Genomic DNA, 19,702 nt, shown 5'->3' on the forward strand with positions numbered 1-19,702 from the left:
TAAAAAGTTAATTCTGTCGTTATCGAACTCCATGGTAAAAGTTAAGTATTTGGTAGTGGAGTTAATATATTGATGGAACAAATGCAGCTCATCGGTGGTACCTTTTTTTTATTTTGGGGAGGAAAACGTTGTTAACAAGGTTGTAAATAAACTGGTCTTCCCAAAAACCCATGACTAGACAGGCATAGGTGCCCGGCACACACATTGCCCCCCTCAGCCTTTCTGACTGATCTAGCTGAGATTATTCTCTCTAACAATTTTTTCAAATACTCTGGTAACTTCTACCTACAATGTCAAGGGACTGCCATGGGCAGTGCATTTGCCCCTTCTTATGCCTGTCATGGAGTTCAATAACGACAGAATTAACTTTTTAGACTTGACAATATTCAAGAGCGCAGATGGCTTATTTAACACCACCATCTACCGCAAACCGCTCAGCAGGAACACCCTACTCAGAGCAGATAGCAACCACTCCAAACAGCTCATCCGTAACATCCCTAAAGGCCAATACTTACGTCTTAGACGGAACTGTAGCTCCACCACGGACTACATATCAAAAGCTACTGACCTCACTAATCGATTCAGAGAAAGAGGCTATAACCAAGAAAACTTGGATACAGCCTTTAACAGTGCGCTTCACACTGACAGAACATCCCTTCTTACCAAAAAGAAAAAGCAGACACCAACACGTCTCTGTTTCTCCACACCATTCACACCAGCGGCAGGGGTAATCAAACACTGGCACATCCTGAAAAGTGATCCCAAACTTGCAAATATATGTACTGACCCACCTTTATTTGCTTTCAGACGCTCCAGAAGCCTCAGAGACCGTCTAGTCCACTCGGACATGAATGCCCCCCCTCGACATGGCTCTCAAATCCCCCCCAAGGCTTTTATAAATGTGGCAACTGCACACAATGCTCCAATTATTTTAACTCCAATTTCTTTACCCATCCACGCACAGGCAAAAAATTCTAAATATCATCTTTTATTAATTGCAACTCTACACATGTCATTTATATGCTTAAATGTCCATGTGGACTAGCCTACATAGGCCAAACCAAAAGACAACTTAAATTAAGAATTGGAGAACACAAAACCGCCATTCGAACCCAAAACCTTGATTATGCCATGGCCAGACACTACAAAGACGCTAATCATGGGTCCCCAGCTTCCCTCAAATTTTGGGGAATAGAGAAAATCACAGCCCCGCCACGGGGAGGTGATATAATCAATAAATTGCTCCGCAGAGAAGCACAGTGGATACACGCACTAGACACTTTAGAACCCAATGGCTTAAATGAAAAACTGAGCCTTTCATGCTTTTTATAAACATGCCCCTTTTTAGACGTCCCTGAAATCTTCAGTTTTTTGCCCTGAGAGTGTTGTATTGTCTTGTTTCTGATGTACCTCTGTTTTTTATTTTTTCTATATATTTGGCCACAAGGCCCTTAAATATGTATGTGCACTGTTGTTCCTAAATATTGTTTTTTAATTTCGATGGCTATTTTATGGTTAAATCACTGTTTTACTTTATTTATTTTACTGTTCAACAGCGTTTTCTCCATAGCCACCCTCTTACATTATCTAGACTGCTCGTAGTAACGGGTTATTACATGTCATATATGGTACCCTGTCATTGGCTCATTGATAGCCCAGCCTGTATATAAGACATGCCCAAATGCTACCACCTATGACTCTGATGAAGACCGCAAGGTCGAAACGTTAGTCGTTTTGTATGCTTAGCACCTAAATAAAAGGCTCAAAATGTCCGTGCTGCTCCAGTCTCTTCTCCTCGCAACTTTGATGTCCCTGCACCTGTGAAGCACCGGATCAGCCGTTTTAGGCTTGAGGCGCGTTGGTAGACTCCCTTTGTACTCAAGTAAAGTACTTCAGTGCAGTGTGCCACTGCATTGTAGACACCTCAGCTGTACTCCAAGCAGCAAAGCAATAAAGAGTATTGCAGGATGTTGTTTTAATGTCATGGAAGGTTAGTGCTTTGTGGCCTTTTTAATATAGCAGCAGAGCTACACCAGGCCTCCTGCTGTCCTGATTCAGAGCGTTTTTCACCAACCTTTGAAAAGTCATAGAATATTCTGTGTCGCTCCATTCCAGTGCCCTCAAATAAATAATCATGATCCATACGTGACAATCCATTTGAAAGCTACCGGCTCTGGTGTTGTAGAGCGAGCTCAGCGTGCAGTTGTCCCATAGGTGTGTGTGTGTGTGTGTGTGTGTGTGTGTGTGTGTGTGTGTGTGTGTGTGTGTGTGTGTGTGTGTGTGTGTGTGTGTGTGTGTGTGTGTGTGTGTGTGCGTGCGTGCGTGCGTGCGTGCGTGCGTGCGTGTGTGTGTACTTGTGTCTCGGACTGATGTGAATATGCATCCATATACTGTATGCATGCTTGTCTGTGGGTGTATGCATTACTGTACGGTATGCCTTATTAATCCAATAGGGGAAATTCAGTATCAGCTTCACCCAGCTGATGGCTGCAGATGGTCCTATTAAGCGCTCAAAGCCGGGGCTGGGAATCAAACCTGCACACTTCTGTTTCCCAGGCAGCCTCTCCATTCAGATTTTGTCATAAATTAATATGATAAAGTATACAGGACAATGTGGAGATACAAGGTTTCTGCCGACAGTGATGATACAGTATAAGTGTATGTGTATATGTGTGTGTGCGTGCGTGTGTGCGTGGGTGCGTGCGTGCATGCGTGGTGGTGGTGGTGGTGGTTGTCGCAGTCGGAGCAGATGGTGGAGGATGCTGAAATTCCCCCCTCCCAAGATTACTGAGACACTGCGAGGTGATGGAGCGTGAAGAAGGAGAAGATTTTATTACGAGCTGACTGCTAGAGACACCATGGGTTTAGGAGGATGGAAGGTTTCTAACTACCTGAAAATGGAATAAGGGACACCCAGCCGGGCATCCCTGATTTTTAAGAAGAATAGGGGGGGGGGCATTGAACCACAGCATCCATATCCTGGGAGGAACATTAGCCAAAAATAGGAGATCTACAAGCTCACAACACGTCGCAAAGAGATTTGGTGTAGACAGAAAAAACGTGGTCCAACCGTCCAAGTACAGACACAACTCTGGTCCAGTTTACTAAGTCTGGATTCTAGACTCTAGAAGGGTGACAACCTGACTCCTTATTTCAATGTTGGCAACCTAGTATAGTAGGATGTGTGTGCTGACTGCTAGGTTTAGGAGGATGGATGTCCTCTGCTCTGTCTGGACTCTCCACGCAGCAGTTTGTTAGCTTGTCAGGAATGCCACATGCAAGACGCGACTGGTGCAGAGCGGCCTGACATTGCAGCTTAGAGAAAAGGGAATTCTCAAACACCTCCCCAGCAAATCACACTGTCAGGGTGATAGTATCAGAATGTAAATCAGATGCTGCTTCCTTTTTTGCTTGGGGCTCCACCATCCTCTGTCACTTCAACATAAACGGTGCCAAACAATTAAACAGTAGTTTGTTAAACCACGCCAGGCCAGACCGGCTGGGGGTTGGAGATTATGTTTTCGTCCCCGTCCGTGTGAGAGTGTGTATGTACAGTATGTGTCTGTCTGTGAGCAGCTAATCTCGGACACCATTTGACCGATTGGCATTAAGCGTTTTTTTCCACACACACACACACATTTTTTCCCCAAACTCCAACAAATGTCGTACAAATTATTCGCCCCGCAGCGCGGAACAGACTATGATGAGGGGTGGGGTGTGTTTTCTATAGCATCTCACCTGGTGATTTCTTCTTTTAGTGCAGCGGGGTCAGGGGGGTAGAACTTGACTCGCAGACACATGGTGAATGGAGGCTGGGCTGAAGAGACACAAACACTGTCGGTCACTAGTTATTATTGTCAATAGCTTATTATTACACAATGTGTGCGTTTTATAATCATTACTTTAGTGTCAACCATGAGGCTCATATAATAATTTTATGAACCAACCAATGAACCAACAATTAATATCACTAAGAATACAGGACCACACATTGGTGGAAGCAACACTGAAACATAACAAAATGTATCTGTGAGTGTGTGCGTTGCACTGATAATAATATGTCTGATTTGCAGAGGGATAAGAGATTTATTTTCATAAATGTGGTGTATTAAATACAGTACTCACATTTCATTTGTTTGGCAATTGACTTTGTAAACTCCAACCAGTGCTATAAGAAAAGAGAGAGAAAGAGAGTTTCATTGTAGGTTCCCAAACAATGGCACACAACCGTTGTCATGGGTCGAGACAAATAACCCCATTTTGTTTTACGTAAATATATATATATATATATATATATAAAACGTATTAAATAAGTTTGATGCAGCAAGTTGTCCGTCTCTGTTCCCTGGAGTGTGCAGTCCCTTCCTTGGAAGGTTTTTCTCTTTTTTGATGTCTATGCCTGCTAACTAGACTTGCACCTCCTACGGGTCTTTTTGGATGTGCAGTAGTCCCTTTTTGTCTCATATATATATATATATCAGCAATTTAATGACACGCAGCCTGGCAGGAAGCCATTCTAGCGTCCTTCTCGCTCTTCCTGCTCCGTGTCTGTTTATTTTGTGAAGGTGAAACTGCTGAGGACTCGAGAGTCACTCTGGCGAATTGGCGACCAATTGAAGTCAATGCAAGCTTCCACATCAGTGGCGAATGTGCGAAAATGCGACAGTTTTCGCTCTTTATTTGTTCGCTCTGGTGAACTGCAGCACCTCTGACCAATCAGAATGCAGCCCAAACTTGTTGCTGTGTATAAACAGCGGCGTACCGTACAGTAGATGTCAACAGAGCAGCCGTCGGTCCGGCTACGCAGGTCGGGATAGCGCAGCAGCACACACTGTTGCACACGTCCCCTCCTACAACTCTGTTGGGTGTGTGTGCACATCATGTGCACACAGGACACAGCACATATGTCTTGACACAGCTGTACTTGACAAAACAATTGATTTGATTGGTCTATTTTTTATGGTGGGACCATGGCAGCCATTTTTCAAAATGGCCACCAGCAACAACTGTTTTCTTATGAATGATGGATATAATATGATATTTCAGACTCATTTACCATATATAGTACTTGGTAAGTGTCTTTTGCATAACTGAAAATTGTCATTGAATATTCAAGATGGCCGCGATCACTTGTATGATTGTCTGATATGGGTGATCTCTGTGTCAAATCAGTATTTTTTTATGATCCAGAATTCAATCTTTGGAATTGGCCAGAAGCTTCCTTCTACCTCACAAATGAATATCAACAGGGCATGTGTATAAGCTCAGAAGCCCATACTTCATACAGTCTTTTTCCCGTGGCCAACATGCTTGACACAGTGTCACAACCCGTCAATGCATGGAACACTGGTAGTTTGTGTGCTTTCTCCTGCCATAGCCCTGCTGCAATTTAATGGGCTGCTATAAGTATCGGAAATTGCTTATGGTGCTGACTATGTTCATGACTTTCATTGACACACCCAATAATAAAAATAGGTATTCCATTGAGTATCTCATGGTCAGAAACCATGAAATAGATACCAAGTTTGCGTTTCTAGCTCATCTGGTTCAGAAGTTCAAGCCAAACCTATTTTCTGCGTGCTAATATTGTGGCGGCCATATTGGATTTCATGGAAACTTTCAATGCAAAAAATGTTCGTATTCATATTATTGATCAACCTGTGAAGTTTCGTGGAAATATCTCTGTTAAAAAGATTGCACTATTCACCCCCCATTATAACTAATAGGGGCTAATATTGGGGCGGCCATATTGGACTTTCGCTCAACAATTGACCAGGTTGTCCATATAGGTTGTGATCCTACTGGGTCATAGATATGTGGACAACTTTGTATGTTATGACAAATGCAGGTCAAGCCCCTTTGCCCCCTGGGTAAGTTATTAGTGCAGCCACACCCGGCAGAATTTACGTCATGTGTCTGAGCAAATCGGCGATTTTTGTCCTACACAGACTAAATTCCCATTGACAATGAATGGATAATGTACGATGAAAAGAGCACCCCTCACTTCACACGGGTGTGATTTCTTTTAAATCAGAAATGACTGTTTTTCTTTGCAGCTTGAGTGGCCCATTTTAGCTGAAAAAAAAAAAAAGTCGGCTAAGCAGTATATGTGATCACCTTATCATTGACAACTGAGATTGCTTTCACCTGGCATTTACCCTGAGTAGTCATATATGACTGATATTATTTCATCTGTTGCGTGTGATGCATTGCATCTCCCGCCATAACAACCATAGACTGTTTTATGTCAAGTACACTTGTAGCGAGAATCATGTGCATCCATTGGCTGTTAAACTTTAAAAGGCAAGGCTAAAAAAAACGGTGGCCCATCTTAGCTGATCAGGTGGCTTATTTTACATGAAAATGCTACATCTTAAAAATATGTGACAGCTTGTTTCAGAAGCTGTAGGGACTAAACTATTATTTGTTATTAAATACATTTAACTTAAACATGATATTAAACAGTCAATAATAATCATATAAACCCAATTTAGTGTCATGCATTGCTTTTTCTCAGTTTAATTACCAAATTACCAAAAAGTGGCCCAAATTAGCTGACATCCCCCTATTGTATAATTATATTTTATCGCCGGCACGGGTGAGCAGCCGACCGGCCGTCGATCCCAAATGACTCTGGACTCCACTTCACGGTAGTGCAGAAGACAAGAAGTGGTGGAAAGGATAGTAGGATATACCAATACAAACAAAAGAGGTATTAGCGCACGCTGCACACCAATTTAGTGAGGATCGAGGTGCATGGTGACCACGGGACGGGAGACAAACTTGTAAAGGATCGGTTGCACAGCTCGTAGTCACGAATCACGATACAGAACACTTCTATTAAGGACCAACGTTTCGGAACATGAGTGCCTTCTCTTTAGGGTATGAAAGAAAGGATACCAATAATGACATAACGCAGGAGAAGAGTAGTGGAGTGGAGTGGAGGAGGAGAGGAGGAGGAGTTGTTCAAGTTAAATTGATGTGTTGATGTTATTATGGTATTTACCATAGGCAATATGCCAATATTGAAAAAAGTTAAAATAACCAGTGAACAGGCTCATCAAATATTTGCTGTGCAGACCCGTTTTTGACTCGAAAATAAATACTTTAACTTTATAACCGGAATATATGCCCACATGCACGGGCGCGGCCGGTACCAATTGTACCATATGTGGGCCGGTACCAATTGGACCCCTCCATCTGTGAAGTACTGGATACGGGGGTATTAAAGAAAGGATACCAAAGCGGGAGGGGGAGGAGAGGACAGGAGAGGAGAGGAGGAGGGAGAGGAGAGGATCTATAATCGCACAATACGCGTCGCATAGATGTGTACACTGCATAGGCAAACGCGAATAAATTCACCGGGCAAATATTTCGCATTTTCAGATCGCTTATTCGCATCGCGTCGCTAATTCGCCAGTGTGTAATGACCTTAAGGCTCACTTATAGGAGCAGAAACTGTCTTCTGTGCACTGACAAAGACCCGCTGTCTCCATTTGTTGACAAACGGTAACTAACTCAAGTACTTTTACTTTACTTTAAATATTTTCATTTCTTGATACTTTTTAGTTCTACTGCATTTACATCTCGGAAGCAAATATTGTAGGCCTACCTTTTGTTCCACTAAGATTATCTGAAAACCTTAGTTACTAATTAATAATTACTTACTGATTACTTTCCAGATTTAGATTATTATTATTACAAAACATAAACTACCTACACAGGATGAGTTATTCATTATTCCAACTAGTCTAGTTTCAGCTAAACTAGACGATCTGCAAACCCAAATGTCACATCATGACGAATTGTGAGCTTGTAGATCTGCTATTTTCAGTATTATGTTCAAAACAATGTATTGCACATTTTCTCTGACATCGAGTTGATTCCATTCAGATTAAACCGATCTCTCAGTCAGTTATCAGTTCATTTGTTCATTCCGGATTCCTCTGGAAACGGTGAGCCAATGTTTTTCTCTCCATGTGGCTTTTCTCAAACAGGTAATCGAATGCATTCTAATGATAATTTGGCATTGATTCCCGGACAAAGCATAGTTTTATCAGTCGCAGAACAGACTGTTCCGATGCAAACCTCAAAGACTTCAGGAGATTGCAGTGTGCACGTGTAAAATCATCGGTGGCCATTTAACCGACTGTAACTCGGGTTAAATGAACACGGAGGAGTTTACTGTGTACTGTCGAGCTGATGCAACGTTAAGAAATCATTATCTCTCCTCACTGTAAACACATCCTGCACAGACTTTATGGCTTTCGGTGCTTGTGGGTCAGACTTTGCCAGGGGTTCAGAGCCGCAGGGTTAAAAGAGCCCTGTTTGCTAATGAATCTCTCTGATCTCCAACTATACCCAGCTATTGTGTGAAACTATCTACTTCGTTTTACCCCTTACTCCATCTACTGACATAATTATCGTTGAAAATACAAAATCTACAATCTCACAAGGCTGCAATCGTAGATCGGCTATTTTCTCTACTTTACCTTTGTGCAACACTCTTATACAATATGACGAAGTAGATTCAGTACTAAGTAATAATATAATATAATATAATATAATATATATATATATATATTTTTTTTTAACTATATTGTTATAAAAGATACAAAATAAAGATGTGTGGTATCATAGACGTGCATATGGAATCAAATATTACAGGTGCATGCAGAAATGCTTGTGTGATCATTTTGTGCAGGCCCCATCCTTGAATGTCACTTTGAGTATATTAATTCAAAAAGTTTGAAAGGAACATTTTATCTGACTCTGGAGACATACAGTCATCTCCCTTGAGAGCAAAAGCTCTTTCATAGTTCAAGGTCTCTTAGAAAAGAGAGCAAGACAGCTTTGGTTTGTTTTTTCAGAGAACATGAGAGACATACAAAAGTCTGAAAGTTGACCCTGAAAAGATAACATTCAAAGAATGGAAAAACTATTTATTCATCCTAGCCTACCCGATTTGAATAATGTAAAGCTATTGTTGATATTATCGCTGATAGGCCATGCATTTCTAGTCCATAAAGTCCTAAATGGAGTTTGGCTGGTCGACGTTCTGTCTTTGGTAAAGTTATGCCATTACATTTATACTGTATTAAGCTCTAAAGGGGGTTGTTAGGTTGGTCACTGTGTTGTCTTCAGTAAACTTTAGTACATTTTCAGGTCATCACCTCCCTAACAGGTGAATGCTGACGAAAGCACTGGTACCATCATCATTATCATAGAGAAACATTCATTTTGAATACTTGTCATTTTGAGTACTTTCGTTGAAGATGTTTCTTTTGTTTGCTTAATAAAAATCAAAAGGTCTTTCTTAAAGCGCAAATAACATGCATTTTAAAACTGCTTTTAATATCTAATAATCATATTGTCTATGTCCCTCAAAGTTATTTCTAATGGTTTGAGCCTCAATCACCACTCTGATATAACCAGGCCTTGTCAATTCTTTCTGGACTTTGAAAGCAGTTTTAGCTGCAGTACCACACTGTCCTGAGGTGGATAGGGTGCTGATATGCAGATTATTTTATATTTGAGTCATTATAATACTCATGCTAGATAACAACAGGCTTGTTTCCATTCCATGCCAGCTTGGAAAATCAACAATGGTGGACATTGTAAACAAAGTGGAAATGCAAATTTGCAACTGAAGACTGAAGAAAAGGAGGAATTATACAAAGTAGGGTGACATTGATGACATCACGATGAGGCCAAAATCAGTCGAGCTGTTTCTGAGAGCAATTTCCATTAAAACACCCATATGACATGAAGGCCTGATTGTTCAAAATTGGTTATTTGTGGGGATAGAAAACACACATGGGAGCCCCAAAAACACAAAAGAAATTGAAAAAGTTGAATTTTATGTTATAGGTCCTTTAACACGTTGTCTGTGTCCTTTTTTTAATTATTATTTTGCAGAATTTGTATCATGTTCTTATTTGTTTACATTATATCCTGGTATCTGTGCAATGATTTTTTTACTGCTAAAAGTGGCTATTTTATGGAAGCCTACACAAATAAATGAAATGACTCCAATACAATTACTTGAACTTGGAAATTAGCCTATTATTACAATACATATGGTACAATGGACACTGTACACTGTACCGTATTGTACAGTATGTATTGTAGGCTAATCTGTACAGTGTACATCAACCAATGAATCCCTACTTCAGCTTTTCAAGATATCTGATCACCAAGTTCACAACTCATTACAGCATGAGTCATTATGAGCTTGTAGATCTGCTATTTTCAAAAGTATTCGTGAAAAGGGCCATTCATAAATGAGCACAGTACTATGTTGATGCCAATTCTTTTGGACTTTTACTCAAGGAAAATTGTGAATACAGGATTTGTACATGTAGCAGAGTATTTGTACATGGTGCTATTGCTATACATTTACTTATAGTAGGTAAAACAAAAGGGAGTACTACTTCTTCCATCACTGCAACTAGAAATCACAACGTGATGGAGGCTATTAGACTGTACTGTCTAATGCGGTGACGTGACAGTGACAGCTGACAGACACTTCAAACCGTACGAAGCACGTCACAACCTGTCCAGTCAGTGTCTTTCCTGCTGTACGCACTACTGTCTGAGAAAACAGCAAGCACGTCACTGTCCAGTGTGTCTGGTTCCTATAGTGTCTGAGAACTTGAAGCATTCACCATTCAAGCGTGAACAATGTCTCCCTTATATAGGAGGTTAGGAAACACTTCAAATTCATTTCAGTTCAGTCGTATCTTTTCTCAGGCACGTACGCACATGTGTGTATGATACTTAATAATAGTATACTATATATTTGTAAACCTCAGAGTTAATAGACACAGTCTTGCGTATACAGGGGTCATCGCCATGTTGGCTTGTGGTGGACATTTTTGTCAAAATTCCATTTTTGCCACGGACATACAAAATACAAATGTTCAATTCGAACACTCTCACAGTCCCATTAAGAAGGTGGAAAAACCATGTGGTATTACAGAATTTGCTCAAACCGTGGCCTCGCTCTGCGCCCTTTCATATTATGGAAGCCGTGCTGACACACATATGGCATACCACTTTCCTGCATATTTTAGCATTGGGGGAGTGTCCATATGTTAATGATATTCGCTTTGCGCAATTTGCTATTAAGCCCCTTGACCTAAAAAGAATCAGGGCATTCCGATTAGACCTGGGTCTGACCACCATCTTAAATGCAAAAAGCAATGTTTGATTTTACACAAGAGCGATCCGTGCGCTGCTCAGCAGTGTTGCCATGTCTGTTTATTATAAGCGACTTTGGGCTTCTTTGTCTGCAAAGTTGTAAATATTGGTAGTTGTGGTTGCTTTTCTTGTCTCTAAAGTGCTTATTTGGGCTTTTTTCCTAATGTTGTTTAAACCAGTGATCCTCACACAGTGACATTGCCATGTCAAGGACACCCAGATGAATGCATTTGCCCAATTAACACATTGAGTACGCCGACTGCCTTCAAAATATAGGCTATAGAATACCGGAGGTGTCTGATCGCTTTTACTTTGAAAGCCATGAACCGGAAACACTTTCCTAAAAAAGTTGACTTTACAAAGTGACCTCAACATCCCCGATCATCTTAATATATTGTTTTACGCTCCAAAAAGCGTTCATATTTTGCGGGAGAGACGGATGAGGAGCAGAAAATAAGCGCCAGCATATCGCTCTATTCATCACCACGGAGAGCGCCCTGGATTAGGAGCTACGAGTCATTCTTTCCGTCTCGCTAACGTGGGAGTCAATAATAAGCTAATAGTTGCACTGAGCGTTAGCATACGGCAAGCGAAAAGCGAAATGCCAAAAAAATAAATAGGAAAAATTCTGAATATTAATATCTCGCCCCGCATCGCTGGGATGTCGCTAGGACGTCCTCAGACGTCCTTAGAACTCTACGTTCGGTATCCTATGACGTTCTCAGGCGTCCTACGTGCTGTAAGTGTTAAGGACTCTAATACAAAAATATTTTGGGCCAGTGACTCCCATGACAGATTTGTGTTTTTAAATATTTCAATAAAATGTTTCAAAGATATTGTCACTTTTTTCCAAGATTCCTTTTGAAAATAGCAGATCTACAAGCTCACAATGCATCACGTGTTGTGAGCTTGTAAATGGGCAGTGCCACATTGGCACAAAGGAGGGTGACAACTGAATATTGTCAGTTTAAACATCTATAGTCAAATAAATGAAGTCCCCCACATTTGTATGTAAATTACATTCTGCACAGCACATTCTATACATTCATTAAAACTATGAACTCTGACTGCATGGGGATATATTATAATGATCACTATAACAAAAGAAGAACTTTATATTTGTGAACAATCAAAATATGAAATTGTAATGTGGTGTCATTCAAATTAATCTTGATATGGCACACTGACTATCTAGAAAATAAAAACATGGCTCTTCATTTAAAAAAGGTTGCAGACCCCTGTTATAGGCACTAAAGACCTATTTACTTGTTTCTATGAGACATGGCAACAGCGCTCGCTTGCGCCTGCTGCCAGCACGAGGGACGGCTTTCTGTGTTCAAAAGTTGAGATTTGAAACGGTCATAGTTCTCAACCTTTTAAAAAACTTTAAACATCTCCATAATCCTTGGGAAGTTTGCTTTCATTCGCTGTATCACACCCGATTCTATTGTCAATTTGTCATCCAATCAAACATAGCAAGCAAAGACCATAACATCGGGTTATGCACACACAGGGAAGCATGCAGGTGGCATTTCAACTTATTCCTTCATGAATGAATGAAATAAAATACAATAAACGTTATTTTACTGGTGTTTTTTTTTCAAATAAAGAGGGTGTGTGCAACAGTGCATGCATGCGTGCAGCAATATCTGTCCTGAGTGTCGGGATGTAGCTGTATGGTCTCACATAAAAATGTTGAGATTTGAAACGCCCATGATTCGGTGATTTCTCAACCTTTTTTTAAATGTAAAATTCTCCATAATCCTTGAGAAGGAAAATTGTATGTTCGGGTTAGACGATTCTGGGAACATTACGCATGGATTGACAGCCTATGCTGCGTATACTTGCAGTTCCATTCCGATCTGAAAGTTAGGTGCCATTTCAAAGGTTTAGTTATTCATTTATAAATCAAATGAACTAGAATAAAGTTTTTACAGCTGTTTTCCCATGCTTAGTTAGAACAGAAACAAATGAAGTGATGTGTCTGCATAATATCTTCCTCCCTCCCTTAGTATAGTCTACAGCTGCCACCCTGTCATGACTTTCCAATTAACACTGCAAGTTACTTAACAAAATAGAGACATAGGCCTACAAGCTTCATGGCTGCATGTGACAGCTTGTATATCTGTTCTTTTGAGGCACAAAGGAGACAGCATGCAGTGCAATAGGAATAATTAACCCAAATGTGACAAAGTCATGTCATGTCTATGGTGCCTGCCTGCAGAAATGTAATACCACTCGCACGCTATTAAAGCAAAGCCGAATTTGCGCATATCGTACGGGGGAACAGCTGACTGTTAAGGGGGTCTTTGCAAATAAAACATTTGAGAACCACTAGCACTAGACTGCTAGTGGACTCCAGATGTGCCATACTGTTATAGTAAATAATTGTACATATTCTGCAGAAAACCACTTGAGAGATCTTCACCCACTGCTACGTCTGGGGAAATCAAAATTATTTAATGGGGTTGGATCAGTAGGCTGATCATCTGGCTACGACACTCTACTCAAGACAGATTGATAAGGAACAGTAACACAGTCAGAGCAGGGTGAGCTGGGAACAAAGTGAAATAGAGTAGAGAGTGGAGATGGTAAGAAGATAAGACTGTTCCTTTCTGTTCCAGTCAATCCAATACATTTTTATCTGAGCCTAGTGTAAAATTATAACTCACCCTCTGCTTGTCTGGGTCAACATATCTGATGCCAAAGTAATCCTTCTCCAGCAGGTTGAGGTGGTGACAGATCAGGTCAAACAGGTACTGGCCCTTGGCGTCCCGCTACAGACAGACAGACAGACAGACAGACAGACAGACAGTTAGACAGACAGACAGACAGACAGACAGACAGACAGACAGACAGACAGACAGACAGACAGACAGACAGACAGACAGACAGACAGACAGACAGACAGACAGACAGACAGACAGACAGACAGACAGACAGACAGACAGACAGACAGACAGACAGACAGACAGACAGACAGACAGACAGACAGACAGACAGACAGACAGACAGACAGACAGACAGACAGACAGACAGACAGACAGACAGACAGACAGACAGACAGACAGACAGACAGACAGACAGACAGACTTTTTAATTTCAACTGACCCCGGGAACTATGCACAAAAACAAATTTCACCCACTTTTTTACTTGAAGATGATTCTGACCCCCATAAGTCTGAGAATTAAACAGAACTAAATGGAAATAAGGTTCCATCTGATTCATGAGTCATATCATTATCAGTCATGTAGCGCGGGACCCACTGGAACCCACCAAGGAACACTAGGGGTCCCTGCTACTTTAAGAAACACTGCCCTACAAAGTATAAGCATAACATTACCCAAGTGTATCTGTGGTGTGTCTGGGTGGAAAGGTATCCATTGTCATAGACGGATATGTGAGAAAGTGAAATCTCTACAACGGACAGCAGAAAGATGTTTTAATATTTCACCAGGCCCTGGGGGAGATATCTGGAGGCTGTCAAATATTCATACAGTACTTGGCAGCAGCCATGTGCATATTTCTGGAGAAATCTGTGGTCCAATAATATAATCAGTGAAATAGACTTAGAGGAATAGAGTGAATGAGAGAGGTTCAGTCAGTAAAATAGATCGAGTCAGTAAAATTGAATCAGTGAAATAATACTCAGTGAAAAAGGGTCAATTAGATAGAATGCCCAGTGTTGTACAGGTTCATACTCTGGAAAACAAAGGCTTAAAATACATTTTGGATACTGTCTGGCAAGTGTCATGTCATATTTACTTCATGAAGTAGTGATTAGTGAACCTTTACAGATATCTGTACGTCCTTATACAAACATTTTCAATCCAATGTTTATTCAGGGATTTGTAGCTTGCTGACTAATGACTTGCTGACTGGGGAACTCTTAGCTAATTAGAGGAGTAATTAATGTTCATGCATCAAATATTACTCTGAGCAACTATCAGATTAAAGTCCTATATGAGCCAACTTCAAGCTTCTGTACCAGTGCCTCTCTGCTACACATTCTTTAAATAGATTAACCATGGTCTTTTTGTTGGAGGGGATGTCATGTTTTCCTGGGTTTAGCACATGTAAAGCTTGTCACATCCAAAAGTGTCAACTTCATAGGTTGGATTGATACGCTTATCCCCACTCCACCTTTTTTACAGCGTGGCACTGTAGCGACTGAGCCGTCTAGATGTGGATCCGTGTGCGTGCATGTGCGTGTGTTAGCGTTTGTGTGTGTACAGTATGTGAGTACATAGCTAATCTCCCACCCAATCCATTGCACCAATCAGCACCAAAGATGTTGAGTACATTGCCAGTAGGCCAAAGAAGTCCCAGAATATTTTCACAAATGTTGTATTCATTTTTAAATATTACACCTTTTTAAACTGCATGTGACACCTTGTAGATCTGTTCTTTTGAGGCACAAAGGGTAGCATGCAGTGCAATAGGAATAATTAACCCAAATGTGACAAAGTCATGTCATGTTTATGGTGCCTGCCTGCAGAAATGTAATACCGTGCTTTTTAAACTTAAAATCTTGCACTTGAAGTCAATGCATCATTAGATCAAACAAAAGCATGCTCTTTATAGTAAAGGAGAGTAAAGCATTTGTTCTGCAGGAGTGAAGAACTTCTTATACTCCCCTCTAAACTCATCAAGTGATATGAATGCACACACACCGTTGCCACACACGCACCTGGGCTACAGTTTCCCATCAAAGTGCTTCCTCTTCCCAGTCTTGAATTTACCAGTGTGGTTCCTGGGAGCATAACAGACAGCTGTGCTATGAGACAGCTGATTCGAAAGTGACAGCTTTTTGTTCAACAGAGGGTTAGGGTAGCATTTTAAACCCAGAGGCGCTTTCAATCTTTTTCTGCTGCACATAACAGACAGACACCAGGATTTCCTTACTCTACGATTTAGGACAGAGACAGAAAAAGCTTGCTTTACTCCCACGCATGTATTTCTAAAATATCAGAAGAGGTTTCCTACAGTATAAACATGACTTTGCAAAATGGAATATGTTGAGTGGAGGACGATAGCTGAAATATGAAGCTGCTCTGTGGAGCAAACATTAGCAGACAGAAAGCCCACAGCAATGCAATGCAGCACATAAAACCCTGTTATGAATGAATGAGACCTCCCTGCACTTCCTGTCCCCTCAATAGAACCAGCTCTCAGGTGACACAGGTGGCTCTAACACTTAACAAGGTTATTGCAGCCCTGGGATGACAGTCATTCTTTTTAGCGCTAGTCTAACAAACTGTGTGTGGCTGCAGAGAGTCTCTCCGGACTGATTCAATCTGCATTTATTATCACCAGTGACCGAAGGACCTATTGTATTTGTGACTCCAATGCTGCATTCACACTACCAGCAAGAAAGCTACAAAACAGCTGGTCAGCTGCATTGCTGCAGAGTCACTGTTGAACTGTTTCTCAAGCCAACACGGCATTGACCAGTATTACAAAATAAATACACATGTCAGATGAAGTGTGGACTGCACTTTTTGGACATTATACCACACCGTACATCTCCACCGGACCTGTGTCCTAATTGGCTCTCTACCTGTCTACCTGTCCTTAGTTCCAGAACTAGTCTGATCAGTTCCCAACTTCCTGAACAGCTGTAAAAGGTTTTGTGACAAAAAGGAATAACGTGTCTCTGAAACTACTGTCCCATCTTCCTTACTTGGACTATTGGAGAACTCCGACTGAACCAAACGCAAAGACTTTCTGTCCAAATCCAAACAAATTCAAACCGAGTTAAAGCTTTAAAATGCTAATCAGTTGCTGGAAGCAGAACAAAACAAAAAAAGAGACTTGTGTGTGAACTACAGTTTATTGCCAAGAAAAAGCATAACATGAAGAACACATTGTAACCCAGACCTGAACCCACTGGCTCTTATGTCCTCACTGGTTGAGACATTAACATCAAACTGTTTCCACAGGGCACAGAAAGGTCTGTCACTGTCACGCACGCGCGCACGCACGCACGCACGCACACGCGCACGCACACACACACACACACACACACACACACACACACACACACACACACACACAGCTAATTAGAGTAGCTCTTTAGATCTTTGCTGAAGTTCTTATATCGTCTATCGTATATAGAACATTACTATTGAGTGTGTGTGTGTGTGTGTGTGTGTGTGTGTGTGTGTGTGTGTGTGTGTGAGAGAGAGAGAGAGAGAGAGAGAGAGAGAGAGAGAGAGAGAGAGAGAGAGAGAGAGAGAGAGAGAGAGAGAGAGAGAGATAGTTATTAATGAGCAATCTTCCACAGTTTACATGCTAAACAACAACACAGTCACAATGATTTATCTGATCCCAGGATTTTAGCAATTAAATGAAGTGGAATGACATATCTCAGTAGTAGGGGACATTATTTATGAATGCTGAAATGCAAACACACAAATGTGTTTTATAATGCACAACGCTCTCTTTAATCACTGTTAAAGACACGGCTGAAAGATGTTCATTGCTTGTTTTGCTATCTTAATCATTATCTATACTTTATACCTATCTTATATTGTATGTTTGAACAATTGCCTGATGAAGACCTAAAGGGTCAAATCTTGTGGAGCTCTAGTAGTGTGGAGATGTTTCCTGTTTCCTCTCCGTACATTAACTCAAATACTATGAAGTACAATTTTGAATATTGCACTTACTTTACTCATGTAAAGAATGGGAGTGGTTCTTCCAGCACTGCCTGCTGGTATAGCAGCATGTGCTGCATACTGATGCGGTGCAGTGCACTGAGTCTGACATCCATGGCCTCAGTGGAATGGACAGCCCGGCTCTGCAGCGCAAAATAATCAATCTTAAATTAAGTGTTCTTCAACATCTTATGGGGATTAAAGCCAAGGCCAATCTGCAGTACAGTGGTGCTTAGATAGAGAAGATACTTTAAATTGTGTTTTTGTTCTTAGTATGTTAGCTACTGTAATGTCAATTGAGGTTGCGTGGTATTGCAATGTGACTTTTTCAAACTTTCAGTCACACTTGTATAAGGCTGAAACTACTGTGGGAATTACTGTTTGGGGGAATTATTTTATTTCCTAAAAAATAGCCATTTAAGAAAGCAGTATTACTTTTTATTTAGATACACGTTTTTGAGGGACGCTAGACTCCTCCAATGCATGGCTTTCTGAAATTACGCCATGTGGCAGTCAAGTCTATGGAATTTTAATGTTTGTTTAGAGCCTAATTAATAACCGGTTGCCAGCCAAGTCTATGGACTTTAATGTTTGTTTAGGGTAGTTAATGACAACGTAAGACATCATCTGGCTGGCTGATATAAATACTGCCCTTGCTGCGCCCCTCACTTCACACAAGTGTGATTTGTTTTATAACGTACAGGATCGATGGACCGTGTTTCTAAGGTCCTTAAAAGACAAAGGTGTTAATCCAAAGGGTCACACACATAGTGTACATTGTATGTGCAGTGTGAAGAAAACATTTGCTAGTACGTTTTCCCTGAAAATGAATGACTATGGTGCTACTGTATGTTTTAAGTCTCAGATCCCATGAAGCCTGTCCAACAGAGAAATGACGTGTGAACTGTGAAGTGAGGGGCACTAATAATATTAAAGTCTAACTCATGTTGATTAGGTGATGCAATGGTGATGTAAAACAAACACAAACATTAAACGCTGTTAACAATAAAGAGACAATATGACGTAATGAGGCACATTATGACATCAATTTTCCCCTTCATTGTCAATGGCATTTACAAAACAAACATTGAACTAAAGACAAACATTAAACCTGTGTATAGGAGGGGCTTGCGCCCCTCAAAAAGCTACTATTTGACTCAATCCTCCAAACCAGTTTAAAGGACTACTGCAATGAAACTTCACTTCATTCATCAAGGTCCCAGTCTCACTTAACCAACACTAAAAAACATTCCTCACAGAAACCGTGCACTAATTAGGATCGTAATCGTTAACAAATAGCTGCCTCTTTAGAAGGTAAAAATAAAGCCAATTTACTTAGTTTCTATGCTGGAGCTCAGCTCAATGAGGGGAGAGAGAGAGAGAGAGGGCGAACGTTGTGTCGTGATTAAAGTGTCTCCTTCCATTGCCTTCTTCATGGAGACATCATTAAGCTATTTGATTTCACTCCCTGGTCTGCTTTGCTGTGGTAAACAAACACTTGTCCTGCAATGCCTGCTCAGCACATTTGAATTCATGCTTTGTGTGTGTGTGTGTGTGTGTGTGTGCGCGCGCATGTGTGTGTGTGTGTGTGCGTGTGTGCGTGTGCGTGCATCAGGCCCGGCGCCACGAGGGGGCAAAGGGGGCGTTTGCCCCCCTAAATCAACCTCTTTGCCCCCTTAGATCAAATAGTTACAGACAAAACAATGGTACATTTCCAGGCATTCAATTACGAAATCGTGCGCCTCTGCCCTCTATAGATATGCAAATGTGGCGCATTGTCTTCATGTCCAATACCTGCCCCCGATTGCCCCCTCTGTCATTTCATCCTGGCGCCGGGCCT

The 19,702-nt window shown here is 41.1% G+C and overlaps 1 protein-coding gene across 2 annotated transcripts in view; it reads right to left on the minus strand.

Annotated features, from left to right (window-relative positions):
* LOC310854882 (FERM domain-containing protein 5-like) overlaps positions 1-19,702 on the minus strand; it is a 115,459-nt gene that overhangs the window by 29,622 nt on the left and 66,135 nt on the right. For both annotated transcript variants that reach the window (XR_014568937.1, XM_083759627.1), the window contains exons 2-4: positions 13,875-13,979; positions 4,126-4,168; positions 3,739-3,817 (exon numbers count right to left, since the gene is read on the minus strand). Coding sequence is in view for 1 of the 2 variants with exons in the window: in XM_083759627.1 (XP_083615753.1) it covers positions 3,739-3,817; positions 4,126-4,168; positions 13,875-13,979 (227 nt within the window). In the remaining variant the exon portion in view is untranslated. The remainder of the gene's footprint in view (positions 1-3,738; positions 3,818-4,125; positions 4,169-13,874; positions 13,980-19,702) is intronic.

The sequence above is a fragment of the Protomyctophum parallelum genome (genome assembly GCF_964188405.1).
Source record: "Protomyctophum parallelum genome assembly, chromosome: 2".
NCBI classification, from domain to species: domain Eukaryota; kingdom Metazoa; phylum Chordata; class Actinopteri; order Myctophiformes; family Myctophidae; genus Protomyctophum; species Protomyctophum parallelum.